This window comes from Megascapheus bottae, chromosome 6 (genome assembly GCF_031878675.1).
Source record: "Megascapheus bottae isolate mThoBot1 chromosome 6, mThoBot2.hap1, whole genome shotgun sequence".
Lineage (NCBI taxonomy): Eukaryota > Metazoa > Chordata > Mammalia > Rodentia > Geomyidae > Megascapheus > Megascapheus bottae.
This window is the reverse complement of record NC_143514.1, coordinates 54,277,587-54,297,464: the sequence shown is the minus strand read 5'-3', so window position 1 is coordinate 54,297,464 and position 19,878 is coordinate 54,277,587. Positions and strand designations below refer to the sequence as shown.

Genomic DNA, 19,878 nt, shown 5'->3' with positions numbered 1-19,878 from the left:
TAACCACTAGAAAACCTACCAGGGATAGTAAGGTGATAGCCTTGAGATGAAGAGCTCAGTGACAATGCCCAGGCTGTTCAACCCCCATGACTGAGCACCCTCCCCCCCCAAAAAAAAGTAGGAGAGGGCAGGGACAGTGGGGAGAGATCAAGGGTGTTAAGTTTTTACAATAAGCCTTGAAAACCTTCCGGGTTTACTATATTCATCAAAATACCCCAAGATGTCTACTTAGCTAAGTTCAAAAGGGCTTTAAAAACTAGGGCTCCTTTAATTTTCACAGCTTTGTACTAAATTACATACTCCTCTAAATCAGGAGGCGCTGGTAGAGGGGGATAGGTCTTTGACTCTACCCTTTAAAGCCATGTCTGGGCAACCTGCCAAGGCTCCCCCATGGCAAAGCATTTCAAATGCTCTTGCCTTGTGCCAGAGTTCAACTTTGTCAGCTTGCTTCCTGCTTTAGGGGTTACTTGAAATTTATAGTACAATTTCCTGTGTCTGGTTTCCACTTTTTTAGATGCCTGTGTCTTTGCTGTATGACACCTTTAAGGTCTGTAACAGTTAGAGAATAATCCATGTGGACGATGCATAGGTAAAAGGTGATTTTAAAAAGTCCATATGAAAGTATTTATAAACAGGAGGGTTGGCCAGCATCACAGGCAACTCAGTTTCTTATGAGGGGTCAGAGTCACTGGCCTTATGTATTGAATTAGTTTACTCTTTTATTCTTTTTTATTTTTATTTTGTTTTTTACCAGTCCTGGGGCTTGAGCTCAGGGCCTGAGCACTGTCCTTGGACTTTGTCAAGGCTAGGGTCTTCATACATGCCAGGCAACCACTAGGCCAAACTCCTGGCCTGAATTGGTTTATTTTTAAATGGTTCTCTTGACATTATTTGCAAAGGGTTCCCCTTGATATGCCCAGGGAAGAAAGCTAAAGCCAGGCTTAAAGAAATGGCAAAAGCTACTTGGTAACTGTCATCATCCCTAGGTTTAAGATCTTGGAAAAGATCAGGAAGACCTCCTTCGGAAGGAAATAGGTGCTTAAAGCATCCATACCAGACAGGTCACTGTAACTGAACAGGAAACTTGTAATTTCTGCCAACAACTTGTGGTGGTAAGGCCTTGGAAAACAAGTTAATGTGGCCACAACTCCCTTTCCAAATGGACTAGCATAGCCTCTGCTATTCGCATCACAAAGCTGGAAGGACTAAAGGAGGCAGGGATTAAGCACAATACAAATGTGCTCAAAAACAGGCACAGGTCTGTTCTCAAAAGGAGGTGGAATCATATCTACACACAGACAAAATACACTGCAACAGAGACCAAGTCACATAAGATCTGAAAAAATGCTTACCATGCTGGTGGTCAGGTTTCTTTTCTTTTCTACTTTGCTGAAAGCAACCACATCACTTTCTATCAGGTTGACTTTCTGTGTAAGATTACTGAGTGTCTCATTCATCCCCTGGAGTTTAAGATCATTCTGTCTCTGGTACTCCACTATGGTACTGTTTACCTCCTCTAAAGACTTGTGAAGGTACAGGATATCCTAGAGTAGAAATAAATCAAGTTGCAAAATGCAGCTAAAGACTGCTATTAGACAAGCAGGCCACAGACATGGAACAACTATTTCTACACCAAATTATTGAAGTAACAGTATACTCCTTTCCCCAGTTGTAACCATCCACCTCTGTCCCTGCCTTGTCCTTCCCCCAACTCGAAATTGTTCCTAATTTACTCCCCGTAAAATGGTATGACCTCCGCTGGACAGAAGGGGAAGAGGGAAGAAGAAAACCTATGTGATTCCCCCCGTGATTCCAGAAGGCAGAGTTTGTGAATTGATTTTCCAGTGTTTACCTCACCTGCTGGCAGGAAGGCTGGCTGGGTTATTAACTTAAAATCCCATTAACTTAATTTGTCAGAACAAAACTACCTTAGGAACAATACCAATGACTAAAATTGGTTCATGTAACAAAACCATAACAAGGAGTGCATTATTTAGTACAAGATTCAATTATTTTTATTGACATTTGCTAGTACTGATTGCCATTTAAAAAGAAATGATGCCTATAGGTTTCAAAGGGCATTAAACTCAGGACAGAAAGTCTTTTCAGTGAAGATTTCCTTCATTTTGGTTAATGTGATTCTGAACTCAGTATTCTTGTTAACTCCCTCCTTGACTTTTGTCTTTAGATTTAAGAAAATTCCAATTTTCAATAAAATGCCTCCTGCTGGGCACTGGCTGCTTGTGTTTATAATTCTAGCTACTCAGGAGGCTGACATCTGAGGATTGAGGTTCAAAGCCAGCCTAAGAAGATAAACCCTAGAGACTCTTATTTCCATTTGGCCAAAAGCTGAAACTCAAGGCATAGCTTTAGTGGAAGAATGCCAACTGTGAGAAAAACAGCTGAAGAGTGAGAAACCCTGAGTTCAAGCTCTAGTAGCTGCACAAGAAAGAAAAAAAGGAGAGCAGGGCACGGTGGCTCATGCCTGTAGTCCTAGCTACTCAGGAGGCTGAGATCTGAGGATCGAGGTTCAAAGCCAGCCCAGGGACTGAAGACCATGAGACTCTTATCTCCAATTAACCACCAGAAAACCAGGAGCAGCTCGGTGGCCCAAGGGACAGGGCGGTAGCCTTAAGCTGAAGAGCTCAGGGACAGTACCCAGGTCAGAGGTCAGAGTTCAAGCCCCACAACTGACAAAAAAAAAAAAGAGAAATGAATGCTTCCTAATGTTCTTTGAAGATACTATAGCTCAAAATAATCATCTCTCTAGATTAATCTATCCATTCTTTGTGTGTGTGTGTGTGGATCATAAGGCCTGGGCGTTGTTCCTGAGTTCTTCAGCTCAAGGCTACCTCCCTACCTCTTGAGCCACAGCCCTACTTCCCATTTTTTAGTGATTAATTGGAGATAAGAGTCTCACAGACTTTAGTGCCCAGGCTGACTCTGAACCTTGATCCTCAGATCTCTGCTTCCTGAGTAGCTAGGATTACAGGTGTGAGCCACCACACCTGGCTTATCCATTCATTTTTGACTTGCCTATAGTACTATTATTTTTCTATTTTTGGTTTCTTTTTGGCAGTGCAGGACACTTCACACATTCAAAGCATGTGCTCTATAATGGAGGTTCAGCTCCAGGCCAAGAATGGGGTGTTTTTTGCGTTTTTTTTTTTTTTTTCCCATAGATCAGGAAAACAATCATTTTATGTCTTTCAAATGTGCCCTGGTGGTACAATGCTTGGCTAGCATGCACAAAGCCCTGGGTTTAATTCCTCGGTACCATACACAAGGAAAAAGCTGGAAGTGGGGCTGCAGCTCAAGCGCTAGCCTTGAGCAAAAAGTGTCCAAGGACAGTGCCCAGGCCCTGAGTTCAAGCCCCAGGACTGGCACAAAACAAAACAAAACAAAACAAGATGTGAAAGGAATTTACCTAACTGACTGACATGCAGAGGAAAAGCAACGTGGGAAAGATAACACAGGACAGCATTTTCGATTCCTCAGATACCAGCACACATCCTTTTCTGCCAGCTTTCAGTAGGTGAACAGATACACAGGTGCTAATTGAGGTAGCGTAACACTAAGTGAAAAGCCTCAGGCTGCTTCTATTGTCCACCATGGATCAGAGATAAAAAGTACCTTTTTCAAATTCTCACTGTGAGTTTTATTGTCAAGTTCTGATGAAGCTGATGGTGATGGAACAATCTGGTTGCTTCCATTGATTTCCTTTAGGAAATGCTGATTCTGTTAATACAAATAGAGGGTGATGTAGGTAATAATTGCTAGATCTACTTAACCATCTGGAGTGGCCCCTCTCCCAGGGTGCAAGCAAGATAATTCTGTCTTTCCTTTTCCATTTTCCTTCTTATTCATTCCACCCTCAGAAACTGTTTTATCAGTGTCTCCTCTAGTACCATGTTTTCATGCTTGCAAAACACTCAGCTTTCAGTTGTATCTACTGTTTAATTTATGGATTATACAACACTTGGCATATGTTTCTTAAGCAGGTGGTACCAATTCTCTCATATAGAAAAGTGCAAGAAGGAGTATCCACTTTTAAGTAGCATTTGCAGATCTCCTTACCATATCATTCTGCAGTAATTCCAGGGTTTTCTTGTGCGCATCCACAGTTTCCTGCATTGCCTCCACAGCAAGATGGACACTGTTTAACGTATTGCCAATGGAAGCTACACTCTGCAGACATATATAGGAATGTCAATTCCTCCCTTTGTAGCAGCTTTATTAAGATACGACAGACATGCACTGAACTTCACATTCATTGTACCATGTGATTATTTGTCAAACATACATGTGACACTGTTATGACAACCAAGGCAACAAGCATCTGTCACTTCTAGAAATCTCCTCACACTCCTTCTAATTCCTTTCTTTCTGACCCCAAGCAACCCTAATCCACTTTCTGTCACTTAGGTGTCAGTTTTCATTTTCTAGAACTTAAATACAATCAATGACTGACAATTTCCTTCCTTTCTTCCTCCCTCGCTCTCTTCCTTCCCCGACTCCCACTCTTTCTTTCTTTGCTTTCACTCAGTACAACTGAGATTCATTAATGTTTTATATTCACTAATACTGGTCTAGTAAAGTGTACTGCTATCCTATAATTTTAATGTACACATTCATCTAATCAGTGTTTCTAATTACTATTATTTTTTTGATACTAGGGATTGAACCCCGGCCTTCAAGTGCTCTCTCATTTGAGAAAATATCTCCAGCCTTCCTGTGCTTTTATTTTTACTATTGTAATTATTTGTGCAAAGGGGTTTCATTGTGATATTTTTATACATGTACTTATGTTCATGTTGGCCTTGAATTTGTGATCTGCCTTTGTTTTCTAAGTAGCTAGGCTCATAGGTGTTGGTCAGCATGTCCATTTGAGTGGGAATAGGAAACACACATTTTCCACTTGTATAGTTAGTTCACTATATGTAAAAATCCAAGCTATCTTCTGGGTTTAAATGATTTTTCCCAGAAGAAAACAAAATCCTTCCTAAAGAAAGGTCATAAATTTAGAACCTATAGATAAAAGTTTCCCCTTAAACTACTTCTGTCAAGTCCTGCAGGAAACACAGATAGCCAGAGCCAAGTCTGTAGACTGCTTATTGGGTGAGGAGCAAAAAAAAAAAATGATGACTTCTTTTCTTATTGGTCGTGGGGCTTGAACTCAGGGCCTAGGCACCATCCCCTAAGCTCTTCTGCTCAAGGCTAGCACTCTACCACTTTGAGCCACAGCACCACATCTGGTTTTCTGGTGGTAATTGGAGATAAGAGTCTTAGGGACTTTCCTGCCCCAACTGTGACCCTCAGATCTCAGCTGCCTGAGTAGCTAGGACTACAGGTGTAAGCCACTGGCACCAGGCTGAATGACGACTTTTGACCAAAATAAGGTAACAAATATTGACTCTAGGAAACTCAGTATTACAGAGATTAAGAACAAATTCTACTTGGCAGTAATTTCTCTACTCTAGAATTCTGTCAGCAATTACTGGGCAGAATTAGATAGCAGAGGAATAATTTACTTTGCTTTTGTTAGACCTAAGAAATCCAAGTGCACTGAGAAGTCATTTATTAAAGTTCTGTCCTAAAGAACATCCAAATGAGTGCTACTATATGATGGGTTGCAGCCTTCTTTTTTTTTGCCAGTCCTGGGCCTTGAACTCAGGACCTGAGCACTGTCCTTGGGCTTTCCTCAAGGCTAGCATTTAACTACTTGAGCCACAACAAACTTACAGCTTTTTCTATATATGTGGTGCCAAGGAATCTAACCTGGGTCTTCGTCATGCTAGGCAAGCACTCTACCACTAGACCAAACTCCTGGTCCCATGGGTTGTTGCCTTTTATTGAGATATGCTAATAATTTACAGCATCACATTATGATGATGATGATGATGCCAGTCCTGGGGCTTGAATTCAGGGCCTGAGCATTCTCCTTGGCTTTTTCCTCAAGGCTAGCGCTCTACCACTTGAGCCACAGCATTACTTCCGGCTTTTCTATGTATGTGGTATCGAGGAATTGAACCCGTGTCTTCGTGCATGCTAGGCAAGCACTCTACCACTAGGCCAAACTCCTGGCCCTCATATTATTATTTTTAACCAAGGTAATTTTTTCTTTTCTGATATTTAAGAATCCAAGAGAACAAGAGGTAACATTTTCAGTATTAAGAAAAAAAATGACATACATTGAGGTTAGATATCTGGTCTGATTTGCTACTTCAATACTTAACTGTAAGCCATAAAAAGTAGTGCCCAGCATTATTAATATGAGGTTTTGCTAAGAGACAATGTACAGGGTAGAAGTTTCTAAGCTGGGATGCTGTGCAAGCTCTGTTGTTACAAAAGCTACAAGCACTCACAGACACCTACTGTTAGAGAATTCTCACTTGCTGGATGTATGAGCCCATTAGAACAGCACCAAGATAGTGAGCTCTTGTTCAGGAATTGTTTTTTTAAAGCAGCAGCTGACAGAGCCATGTAAATTCGGCAATGAGATCCTGAAACTAATCTCACTATCTGCAAAGTGCCTGGTACACACTGGAGGAAGCTCTACAAATGTTTATTCAATTAATGAATGCAAAGACAGATCAATTTCCTTTTCTAAAGAAATATTGTCAGAGTTGTTTAGGTACTGAAGGCCACAAAGGCCTGCCCTTTTCTTACTTGACCCCTGGGAAGGGTAAGCTTTCAAACAAAACTTGTAAGGAGCTAGAATCCTATCAGTACATTAATCTCAGGACCCATACTGAGCACATACCTTCTGAAGTCCCTCTATCGTGGTAGGCAGGCTAATTAGGTCTGCAGCTGACTTAACATTGGCTTTGAGGTGATTTACCGCAGAAGTTAACATAGAAATCTGAAAGGAAAAAGAGTAAAAATAAATGAAAACACAGAACATGAAGTGGATGCTTCCTTCCTAAGTTCTGTGGTTGAGATGTCAAAAGCATCTGTCAGCTCACAGGAGTACCTTGGATAAGGTTAAGATTCAGGAATCAGCGATATAACCCTGTCCAATTTAAACTAATGCCAAAGAGGAAAAGGTGAATGTTGTTCTTTACCCTAGTCCTGGCAAGCTGCAAGGTCCAAAAGATGCAGTGATCATCACAAATCTTTCAACAGTTGGACAGGAAAAAAGCTAATAATCAAGGACCACTTCATGCTTCATTTTGGTAAAATATATCGCCTCAGTTATTTAACTGAACTTTTGTTCCTGTCCAGGTGGGAACATACATTATAAAGTAAAAGCCCATCATCACAAAATACAGTCTACAGGAACTGTACCCCAACAACATGAATAGTACTTTCAACTACTTGGGGATTTGGTTTAATAATGTGATTAATATTTCAAACACAATAGCTCAACCAAAGCATTATTTTGTACCCTGAAGGGGTTCAATAAATACCCACTGACTCACTGACTAATGCAACAAAGGTATGAAAAATAAGTAAATAAAAATAAAATGTGGCTTTCCATCAACTACTTAGGAACAGAATTCTAAATACTTGGACTTCTATCTTAAATAGAGAACAGAGGAATCTGTGTAACATTCCATTTCAAAATGCAGAGATCATATTCTAACAAGGCTTGCGGTATGACTCAAACCACTCTTCAAAGAGCCTTGATTCCAAACTGCTTTCCTATTAAAATTCTAGGAGGTACCAACAGCAGCCCCATTAAGAATGGCTTCAAAGAGTAATCAGCAAAGTTTCTGGGCACTTACTACAGGCTGAGCACTGTGAGAGTCAGTAGGAGGGTATCAGAGAAAGCAGAATAGGATTTCCTAGCATTCTTTTACCAAGTGTTTGGAATTCTCTCTAGTAGGCACTGTAGAGTCAGGGCAAACAGGGATACAGGATTGTGTTCTCATGGAATATACACCCTAAAAGGGGACAGAATTTAAACAGAACTGTTGGAGTGAGGAGCAGCTTCATCTAGACAAGAATCCAGTGAGGAACTATGAACACAGAAAATTATTTTTTTCTTGTTAGGAGGCATAAGTCAGAGGTTTAAGGCCATTTTATTTATTTATTAATGTAACAAATATTTACTTAGTCTATCATAGACCACTGGTGAATTCCACTAATGTCAACACTACGGTGCTTATATTTCAGTGTAAGCGGATTCTCCCCGCCCCCCCAGCCCCTCATTGTGGAGCTTGAATTAGGGTCTGGGTGCTATCCCTGAGCTCTTTTGCTCAATGCTCACTTTGAGCCACTGTTCCACTTATATTTTTTGAGTGGTTAATTGGAGATAAGAGTCTTACAAGGACTTTTGTACTCAGGTTGGCTTTGAACCAGACATTTTGATACAAGAAAAATATCAGACAGGCCAGGTACAGTGGATCATGCCTGTAATCCTAGCTATTCAGGAAGCTGAAATCTGAGGATTGCAGTTCAAAGCCAGCCCGGGCACTAAAGAACATGAGACTCTTATCTCCAATTAATCACTAGAAAATGGGAAGTGGGGCTGAGGCTCAAGGGGTAAGATGGTAACTTTGAGCTGAAGAGCTCAGGGGCAGTGCCTAGGCCCAGAGTTCAAGCCCCAAGAGCCCCCTCCCCCCAAAAAATCGACCTTCCTTATGACCCAGCCATACTAAGCATCTACCCTGAGCTAATAACCCAAGGTACGGTAAGGGCACCTGCAGTCATGTTCATTGCTGCACTCTTCCGCAATAGCCAAAAGATGGAAACAAAACCCAGAAGCCCCCAAATAGATCAATGTGTACAAAAATGTGGTACATATATATAATGAAGTTCTACATAGCCCCCCGACAAGATAAAATAATGGCATTGGCTGGGAAGTGAATGGAACTAGAGCAAATCATGTTGAGTGAGATGAGCCAAGACCAAAGGAATGATATGTGGGTCTGAGATCTAAACAATACAAGAGCGATGACTCAATACTCGGTATTCCAGGTCACTGACATGAATTTGGAGATATAAACATATCAATGTAGATATATAGGTCTATGATAGCATATATATTCTATAGACATATATTGATATATTATATAGATTGATATGTATCTATGACAAAGATTCAGCTTAATTTTGTTTTTAAATTTATGTGCCAATTATTGCATATTTTTCTTGAATACTTGTTGTAGAACATATCTGAAATATGATATAAAAACTCAGTTTTAATTAAAACAAGCACAGTTGGAGTCTAGAAAAATTTACAAAAGCAAAAACAAAAAAGCAAGGTGCAGGACAACACATATTCAATGTCCTCATCTATTTAAAAACACTAAATAACTATGGAGACTGAAACACAAGTGTGTGCATGTATGTATGTGTGAATAAAATTATATGAGGATGAAAGGTAAATCTGAATAGGATTTCTACATGTTCTCTATGTCCTATAATGCTCTGTATGTTTTATTATTTAAATATTTTATTCACATCAATTTATTTTAAATTTTTGGTTGGTCAAGGGGCTTGAATTCTGGGCCTGGGTATTGTCCCTGAACTCTTCAGCTCAAGACTAGCACTCTTACCACTTAAGCCACAGCACTACTTCCAGTTTTCTGGTGATTAAATGGAGATAAGAGTCTTAGAGACTTTCATGCCTCGGCTGGCTTTGAACCGTGATTCTCAGATCTCAGCTTCTTGAGTAGCTAGGATTATAGCTGTGAGCAACTGGCACCCAGCTTCAAATTTTTAAGATCAAAGTGACAAAAATATACACACATAGGAAAACAATATCACGTAACTTGGGAAAAGGTTGGAAAGATTTCCTTGACTCCCCCTTTCTTTTATGTCCTCCACTAGGCCTTCCATAACCATCAGAGCATATCTAATGATAAAGAGGCTGGAAGGGAGTTCCTTTGTGCCAGGTATATTTTTGCACAGTTACATAATATGTACCCAATAGGCCCAAAGCCAATTTAATGGACGATATAGTTACTCCACAGACCCTTTCAATTATGTGGTTTACCTTTCAGCCTGGACACTGAATTCCTACTGATAATAACTGGCCAGCACCAAAAGGAACAACAAGCACTGGGTAGCCTATTCTACCAGGTAGAATTCTGAGGCCATGGCAGAGCTAATATGAAGTATCTCAGGAATGGCAATGACCTTGTAAAAGGCCAGTGTGGCTGGTATGGCAGCTGTGTGTGTGTGTGTGTGTGTGTGTGTGTGTGTGTGTGTGTGTGTGTGTGTGTGTGTGTGTGTGTGTGTGTGTGTGTGTGTGTGTGTGTGTGTGTGTGTGTGTGTGTGTGTGTGTGTGTGTGTGTGTGTGTGTGTCTGCTAGTCCTATAGCTTGAATTCAGGACCTGAGCACTGTCCCTGAGCTCCTTTTGCTCAAGGCTAGCATTGTACTACTTGTGTCACAGTATTACATCCAGCTTTTTCTGCCATTAATTGGAGATAAAGGTTCCATAGACTTTTCTGCCTGGGCTGGCTCTGAATCACAATCCTCGGATATCAGCATCCTGAGTAGCTAGGATTACAGGTGTGAGCCACTGGTGCCTAGCTGACAAGCTTTTATTTCACTCCAAATCAGAGAAGAAATGGAAGCAGGAATAGGTAAAGTAGGTACCAATTCACCTTCCCTTTGTGTTACAAAATACTCTAGTTGTAGGGTTTTAGTTGGGATAACTAAAAGAGGATGCTCTGGAGAGGTAACCATCAATTCTGCAGTTACCTAACACACTTAGGGCATTTTGCTCACTTTGAAGACCTGGATCACAAATCTGGTGACCAGGATGTAGGCATATTCTTGTAAATTATAAAACTAGATTCCCATCTTCACAGTAGCATAATGCCCAAATCTGTGGAAAACTACAAGACAGCTACTATGTAGTGAGATGGAAGAGCTGAGGGGCATCTTCCCATTACTGTTTCTAAAACTGCTCTGGCCTCAAGCAGGCACGTTATAGAATGTCAGATTAGATTTAAGTATTACAGAACTTATCATTAAAAGTCATATTTTGAGATCTGAAGAGTCTAGAAACCATTAAGAAAAAAATCATATTTCAGCCAAAAGATGAGACATGACTTTCATTCATTCACATGATTCTTTATTAAAAATAGCTACTGGAGACCATTTGCTTAATACATCATTTAATACTATAAAATGAGAAATGTTACTTTTTGTTTTGGGGATAAAATTGAGTGTTCTTTAAATAATAAGACTTACTAAAACAATCATCACTGGTGAATAATCACAAGTAGGGACCCCTCCCTCTAGCAGGGACCCAACAGTATAATCTTTTTTTCTTTTCTCTTCTTTGCCAGTCCTGGGGCTTGAACTCGTGGCCTGGGCACTGTCTGAGCTTTTTCAAGGGTTGCACTCTACCACTTGAGTTACAATACTACTTCTGGCTTTTTCTGTATGTGTGGTACCAAGGAATTGAACCCAGAGCTTCATGCATGCTAGGCAAGCACTCTACCACTAGGCCACACTTCTGGCCCCCAACAATGTAATCTTTGAGGATTACCAAGTGAATCCTGAAAGAGATATAATGGTGGGAGACAGAATGGGAACCTGGAAAGAAAATAGGCTCCCAAGACTTGAAAATTTCCATGGTAGCTGTGTGAATTTGGACAAACTATGCTAACTTATCAAGGCTCCATTTTCTTATCTGTAAAATGGAGATGCCACTTCCTACTTCACACAGCTATAGAAACAAAGGATACCACACATGTGCATCTAACAGTGGCCTGCACAAAGAAAACATTTAGCAAGTGCTAAATGGCACTACAATCGCCATTTTTGTCATCATCAGCACAGTACAACTTTCTGGTGATTTAGATGCATAGGCAAAAACATTAAAGAAAAGGAAAAAAAAAATCACAAAGTTATCTGGACCGAGTTGCCTACAAAGTGATGGTCTTTCTTCAGAATGGCTCTTGTTGACTTTAAATCTAGTCTCTTTATTCCCAAAATCAGAGCTTAAAAGGAAGGACTAAAATCACTGGACCACAATGTATATTCTTCATCTATTCTTTTATAGTCCATATTTTCTGATTAGGTAATTACTGTGTAAAAGGCACTTTGAATTAGTGAATGCTAAACTATTGCTCCTAGGGGAAACAGAGTTAGGATTTGGTGAGCCTTCTAGTCACAACATTTTTTATTAATCTATCAATATAATATATAACCTTGTTATGTGCGTTTGTTATTAAATGTATATTGTTAATTCATTAGCATCAAACTCATAGCCAACAGCACTACAAGTCGTGCCTACAGGAAGTCTACCTGATATATGTATTTTCTTTGGGAGAACATCAGTCTCCCTGCATTTAGAGCACTAGACAGTACTTAGCATGATGCTTGGGAACATTTAAACAGAGAAATCATCCACAAAAAGGATAAACATGTGAACAATGTGACACTAAATATACCACAAAATGATACTTGTTTGTAGTTCAAGATCTCAAACAATTAGATGAAACTCATTTTTTTTTTGCAGCTCTGCATGTCAGTGAATAAATGCAAAAGCCTCTCAAATGTAGATTATGGGATCATAAATCTTAGCAAGTAGGTAAATTTGCAAACATGTAACTACCAAATTGTATGGGTAGCTCCACCTCTGGTTACCTAGATACCTTCTTATTTGCTACAGAATTCACTTGGCCAAGTCTTATTTTCTCTCCAGGACTCAGCATCTCTGGGACATCTCCCTTGACTCCAGCCTGGGTTAGCTATGTATGGAAGTATGCCCTCCTACTTACATACTGTTTATTGACTGTCAAGTTACTGCCAGTTATTTACTTTCTCATCTCTTTCATTTGTCTGAAAATTCTTGAGGAATAATTTGATTTGAAATCTACTACGGTCTGAATGTTCTTTTTTTTTTTTTTTTTTGCCAGTCCTGGGCTTGAGCTCAGGGCCTGAGCACTGTCCTTGGACTTTCTCAAGGCTAGAGCTCTACCACTTGAGCCTCAGCACTACTTCCGGCTTTTTTCTATATGTGGTACTGAGGAATCGAGCCCGGGTCTCCATGCATGCTAGGCAAGCACTTTAACCACTAGGCCAAACTCCCGGCCCCTGAATGTTCTTATCTCCCTAAAATTTACATGCTGAAACCTAAGTCCGAAAGTTGTGTCATTATGAGACAGTCTTCAAGAGGCCCTGAATCCAAATATCAGTAAAGCCAAAAGGAAAGAAAAGAGAAATATAGATTTAGTTGGATGTGGTAATCATAGCTACTTCTGAGGCTGAGGATGGGAGGACTGTCACTGAAGGATATCCTGGGCAAAACAGTCCTGAGATCCCATCTCAACCAATACAAAGCTTGGTACAGTGGAGGGTGCCTATCATTCCACGTATGTGGAAAGCATACATGTTAGGAGCAAGGCCCTAAAAAAGTAAAACCCTATCCAAAAATTAACAACAGTAAAAAGGGCTAGGATTGTAGTTCAAGTGATATAGCACCTGTCCAGCAAGTACCAGGTCTTGAGTTCAAACCTCAGCAATACATACACTAAAAGAAGAGACAAAGCCTTTCAGGCGTGATTTTCAAAGACAATACTGTCATGAGTGGAACTAGGAGATTTGTAAAGGAAGTCCAAGGAAACTCTTTTGCCTTTTCTGCTACATGAAGATATGGTAAGAAAGCACAGTGTATGAAGCAGAGAATCGGCCTTTGTCAGCTACTAAATCCACTGGCACCTTCATCTTGGAATCTAGCCTCCACAACTGTGAGCAATCAACTTCTGTTGTTTGTTACCTAGTATAAGGCTGTTTGTTCTAACAGCCTGATGGACTAAGACATATTTCAAAGCAGCTCAATAAACATTTGTTGAATTAAAATCTTCAAAGAATGGGAAAGACTCCCTAAATGATCAAGAGGGAATGGGTACAGTATCAGAGATTTTATGTATAAGATACAAAATACAAATGAGGTTTTAACTAGTGAAGATTTTTTCAAAGCAAAATTTATTTTAATTTTCTTAAACAGATTGATGGTTTCCCCTGCCTACCTCCCCCAAATGCTTAACTTCAACTCACTTTGAGATGAGGACAAGTTCTTATTAAGTGATGTGATTAATACATTTTCTTGTTGGTTAAGCTGTTCTGAATTGCTTTTAAAATGCCACTAAAAGCATCTTAAAGTTACTTATAGATATAGAAACATAGTTAAATATTAATTTTACTTTTATAGCTATTTTGGTTCAGTACAGATACTTCTGACTTGAAATGACAAGGTTGTGTAGCATTAATTTTAAAAAACCACTTAGACAGAGAGCTGAGCAAATCCCTTTGTAAACCACATGAGCTCTGCCTCACCACTGCCTATCTTTGGGCCCAGACCAGCAAGAATTCCTCTGTATTAGGTTATCTTTTTAAGTTACTCCTACAATCTCTGAAGCTATATTAAAGCTAAATGGAAAGCAATTCAGTTCAACCATCCTTTATACATAAAGCCCAAGGAGTGAAGTAAAGTTCCCTATGTACATGCCTACTGAAGTACATCTTACATTAAAATCAATGGGCAGGCAAAGAACAAAATTACTCTTTGGTGTCTAGATTTCTAGTTAAGAGAACTCAGGAACCAAAACCAAAGATGTGAAAATGTATGTGTCTTCAAGTACCATTTCTTCTTTGGCTCTTCCTATGTTTTTAAAAAGATAAATGGGAGCCGGGCACAATGGCTCAAGCCTATAATCCTAGCTACTCAGGAGGCTAAGATCTGAGGATTGAGGTTCAAAGCCATTCTGGACACTAAAGGTGTGAGATTCTTATCTCCAATTAACCACCAGAAAACCAGAAATGGCGCTGTGGTTCAAGGGATAGTGATAGCATTGAGCTGAAGAGTTCAGGGACAGTGCCCAGGCCCAGAGTTTAAGCCCCATAACTGACAAAATAAAAAGAGAGAGAGACAGAGAGAAATGGGAAATAGGTAATTTTGCCTCTTCATACTAAACAATCTTATCTTTGTCACAGAAGGGTTAGATCGCTCCAGGAGAGATGTTAATTATCTTTCAGCACTTCAGTGTGATCTATTTTTCCCCATCCCGCTATAATTGCTGGCCAAATTACTCATTTGCTGTGTGAATGTAAGCAAGGCTACGATTTATCTTATTATTTTTGCACAAAGTGAATGCATATCTGTTTTTCCCTAATTGTTCAGAGTATAAGGATACATGACAACAAATAAATACTAGGTGGTAAAAACCTATCAGTTATTTCATGTATGATTAAAAAAAATACAAATGATGTGAAGTAATGCACCTTCCATCTGGCGAATGTAATGTAACCCTTCTATTAATTACAATAAAAAATATATGGAAAAAAATACAAATGAGAAGTTAGGAGTGTGGTCTAGTGACAAGAGTGCTTGCCTAGCATGCATGAAGCCCTGGGTTTGATTCCTCAGTTCCACATATCAGAAAATGTTGGAAGCAGTGCTGTGGCTCAGTAGCAGAGTGCTAGCCTTGAGCAAAAGTACTCAAGGACAAGGGCCCAAGCTCTGAGTTCAAGCCCCAGGACTGGTTTAGAAAAAAAAAAAAAAAAGAAATGAATATATTTTAGAGGTGAGCCATGGTTTTTTTTTTTTGTTGTTGTTGGTTGTGGGACTTGAACTCTGAACCTGGGCATTATCCCTGAGCTCTTCAGCTCAAGGCTACCTACCGCCCTGCCCCTGGAGCCACAGCGCCACTTCCAATGAGCCACTGATTTTAGAAACTTTTTAGTTACATATCATGTCTTTGTTTATTTCATGTTGTTATAATTGAATATCAAAGGATGAGTTAACTTAGCTCAAGGTTCCATAGGCAGGGAAGTCCAAGAGCCTGGTTGGTACCAGTATGTGCTGAAAACATTTCTGCTTTATCATAATATATCAGAGGGCAACGTGTACATGTGATAAGATAGAACAAATGTGCAGGCTCCAGTCTGTCCTTCTCTTTGTAGCATCAAGAGGACTTGACCTACAGGACCTCCTTTAATTCTATTTCCTAAAGGCTCCATCTCCAAATACAATTAACATATGAGTCTGCAACTAAATTTCTAAGACTTAAACTGGAGGACACATTTAAACTATACCATACATGTTTACTGGATAATGATGTAAAACATTCTTTTCTGTTCTAGGCAAAACATTCCTCACTGTTCTGGGCAAAAGTTTGAAAGCCACTTTCCTTGTCCATTAATCTTTGGTGAATGCTTACATATGCACGCATGTGTATATGTGAGTGTCTGTGCGTACTAGGGCTTAAACTTGGGGCTTCATGATCTCTCTTAGCTTTTTTACTCAAGGCTGGCACTCTACCACTTGAGCCACACCATTCAGGGACTGGTTAACTGGAGATAAAAGAATCTTACAAACTTTTGTGCCTGGGCTGGCTTCAGACCACGATCCTCAGATCTCAGTCTCCTAAGCAGCTAGGATTAAAAGTGTGAGTCTGGGGCTGGGAGTTTGGTCTAGTGGTAGAGTGCTTGCCTAGCATGCATGAACATCTGGGTTTGTTTCCTTGGCACCACATACCTAGAAAAAAAATCAGAAGTGGTGTTGCAGCTCAAGTGGTAGAGCTCTAGCCTTGAGAAAGTTCAAGGACAGTGCTCAGGCCCTGAGCTCAAGCACAGGACTGGCCAAAAAAAAAAAAAAAAGAAGTATGAGTGGGGTACTGAATGCCCCACTCTAGATCATTACTGAAAGGGGTAGCTTCAGAAATATTTGCAAGCACTTTCTTCTAGCACAGTTCTCCCTCTTACTGGTTATTCTCAATTTTCTAACTCTGTTCTGAAGAGAATAGATAACTTGGCTGTTTTCAAGTAGTTTGTGTTTACATCATTCATTTAGTCTTTCCAATGACCTTATCTTTCAACTAAACTGAAACAAACTGAGGACAGGGTCTATTGCGGTAGACAGGGTCTATTGCGGTAGACAGGGTCTATTGCGGTAGACAGGGTCTATAGCTGAATACAGGGGTAACTATATCCCCTTTTATCTACAAAATGCTTCATCAACATCCTTAGAATAGCTTCTTTTCTCCAGTATATTCTTTCCTTTGGAAACAAAGTTTACAGGGCTCTTGACAATATAGGGACTGGAAAAGTTTATGCTCCATGTTTTTTTGCCTGGCCAAGGTACTTAACTAACTCTTCCACTTGGTTCTAAGCTATTCTTAAATAACTACTATACCCATTGATGGTTTCCAGATTTGTTTTTAGCAGAGTGTACAGAACTACATATCAAGGCCTGGGTGCTATTCCTGAGCTCTTCTGCTCAAGGCTAGTGTTCCACCACTTTAAGACACAGCTCCAATTCTAGTTTTCTGGTGGTTAACTGGAGATGAATCTCACAGGGCCAGGTGCAGTGGTTCATGTATGTAATCCTAGCTACTCAGAAGACTGATATCTGAAGAGTGAGATTCAAAGTCTAAAGGAGCAGGAAAGTCCATGAAACTCTTATCTCTAATTAACCACCAGAAAACCAGAAGTGAGTGAAAGAACTCAGGGACAGCACCAAGGTCCTGACTTCAACAAAGGCGTTGATTGACAAAATAACAACAAAACAACAACAAAATTATCACAGACTTTTCTGCCTGGGCTGGTTTTGAACTATGATCCTCAGATCTCACTCTCCTAAGTAGTTAGGATTATAGGTGTGAGCTGCTAGCACTCAGCAGTTTGTAAATTCTTTAACAAAATAAACCTCATTATCTAGTAACAATAGAGTATCTATTTTTCTGGGCCTTGGAAAACTGACTAAAGAATTTCTAACTTCTAACTTGATAGAAAATTGTTCATTTGCAGAAAGATTTAGCATTTAAAATATTTGGTAAGTATATTTTGTGTTACCATTAGGACTTGAACTCAGGGCTTTGAATTCTTGCTAGCTTTTTGGCTCCTAAGTGGTGAGTTCACAGGTCGTGACTTCAGTTCAAACTTTTTGCTGGTAAACTGGATGATAAGCATCTTTAGGATTTGTCTGTCTGAGTTAACTTCAAACTTTGATTCTCAGATCTCAATTTCCTGAGTAGATAGACGTATAGATTCTGAGGTACATAAGAACTCCCATTGGTAAGTGCACTTTAAATTTTGGTAAAAACCATTATTTTAACACACTGAGACCTTACATATGCAAAAACAGCAATATAAAAAGTCAAACTACCTGAAGTGAATTTGCAGTACTTATAAACTCATAAATTACTTATAACTTCAATAGAAATAAAAGCGTATTTTTGCTACCTGCTTATTCATTTCTGTGATATTGATCCAGACTTTGTTCAAGCCTAGCTCCCCAGATTCAATCTTCTCAAGCTGTTTCTGTTTGCTGAGTAGGTCTTCATTAAGTCTGGGAATTTCTTGGAATGAGCTTTTCTGATTAGATTCCACTAAAAGCAAAAATAAGAACAATTATAAATAGATGTAAGTTTCCCTCATCGTCCCCAAATGAAAAAGTGATTATTAGCTACAAAATAGGATGGAGTCTTAAAAGTTAATTCTAAGATGATAATATTATCCACACTTACCACCTATGTTATTCATTTATTTATGTAAATATACATCTTCAACACTAAACCACTTTTTTTACTGAAACTATTTCACTACTGGCAATGAAACTTAAAAGTCAAGTGATAGGTTACAGAATGACTTTAGTGCAGAATCCTGCTTTAACATAAACAAGGAGCTGAGTTTAATTCCTACAACACCAGAAAATAACAACAAAAAAGCAGACGATTAAGAATTCTTAATAAAGAACATGAGCAGAAAGAGTTGGGTGTAAATTTCAGTTCTACAACTATGACTTGGGGGCAACTTATTCAAATTCTTCTAACTCAATTTCCATATTTGTAATATAACTATTTTAGTGCTAAGCTACTTTAGCACTACTGTAGTGCTTTACTTTTAATACTAAACTATTTTGTAATGCTTTTTTTTTTTTTTTGCCAGTCCTGGGCTTGAACTCAAGGCCTGAGCACTGTCCTTGAAGCCTCAGCACCACTTCTGGCTCTTTTTTCCTATGTATGTGGTACCTGGGAATCGAACCCGGGTCTTCGTGCATGCTAGGCAAGCACTCTACCACTAAGCCAAACTCCCAGCCCCACTATTTTGTAATGCTAAACTATACTTCCCAGGAGTGTTAGAGTTAAGTGAGAAAATAACTGTAATGAACTTATCATAGACTGGATTCTGTTGGCTCATGCCTGTAATCTTAGATACTCAGGAGGCTGAGATCTGAGGATTGCAGTTCAAAGACTGTGAGACTCTTATCTCTAATTCACCACCAGAAATCTGGAAGTAGAGCTATGATTAAAAGCAGTAGAGTGTTAGCCTTGAGCAGAAAAGCTCAGGGACAGCCCCTAAATTCAAGCCCCATGGACAATGAAAAAAGAAGAAGACGAAGACAAAGATGAAGGAGGAGAAGGAGAAGGAGGAAGAAGGAAGAAGGAAGAAGAAGAAAGAACACAGCTGGCCAGACATATAATAAATGACAAATAAATATCAGGTATTGACCAGCTAACTTAAGGGACTTTTGATTATTCATTAAGTGGCTTATAATACTTTACCACTTGAGCCATAGTACCACTTTCGGCTTTTTCTATGTATGTGATAACAAGGAATTGAATCCAAGTCTTTGTGCATGCTAGGCAAGCACTCTACCACTAGGCCAAACTCCAGCTCTGATCTGTATTTTCTTAACCCCAAACAAGGTTAAATAGAAGACAAAGAAATATGCTAGGTGCGGTTTGGCCTTTGCTCTGGGAAACAGTACTTCTGAATGGCTTAGAGGTTGTCGGTCAGAAGGTAGAGGCCTGAAAGGGTACTTTCTTTCTTTCTTTAAAAGTATTTTTCCTGTTCAAGCCCCATGACGAAAAAAAAAAAGGAAACAAGATATGGATAATGGCTGATTCTCCTGGAGGAAATAACAACAAAAAAATACCTACATCATCATCCCACCCACAAGTCATAGA

The 19,878-nt window shown here is 39.5% G+C and overlaps 1 protein-coding gene across 1 annotated transcript in view; it reads right to left on the bottom strand.

Moving 5' to 3' along the window:
- Efcab14 (EF-hand calcium binding domain 14) overlaps nucleotides 1-19,878 on the bottom strand; it is a 36,378-nt gene that overhangs the window by 8,801 nt on the left and 7,699 nt on the right. Inside the window, exons 3-7 of the mRNA XM_090334917.1 lie at nucleotides 18,152-18,297; nucleotides 6,764-6,862; nucleotides 4,078-4,188; nucleotides 3,634-3,738; nucleotides 1,353-1,544 (exon numbers count right to left, since the gene is read on the bottom strand). Of these exons, the coding sequence (XP_090191043.1) occupies nucleotides 1,353-1,544; nucleotides 3,634-3,738; nucleotides 4,078-4,188; nucleotides 6,764-6,862; nucleotides 18,152-18,297 (653 nt within the window). The remainder of the gene's footprint in view (nucleotides 1-1,352; nucleotides 1,545-3,633; nucleotides 3,739-4,077; nucleotides 4,189-6,763; nucleotides 6,863-18,151; nucleotides 18,298-19,878) is intronic.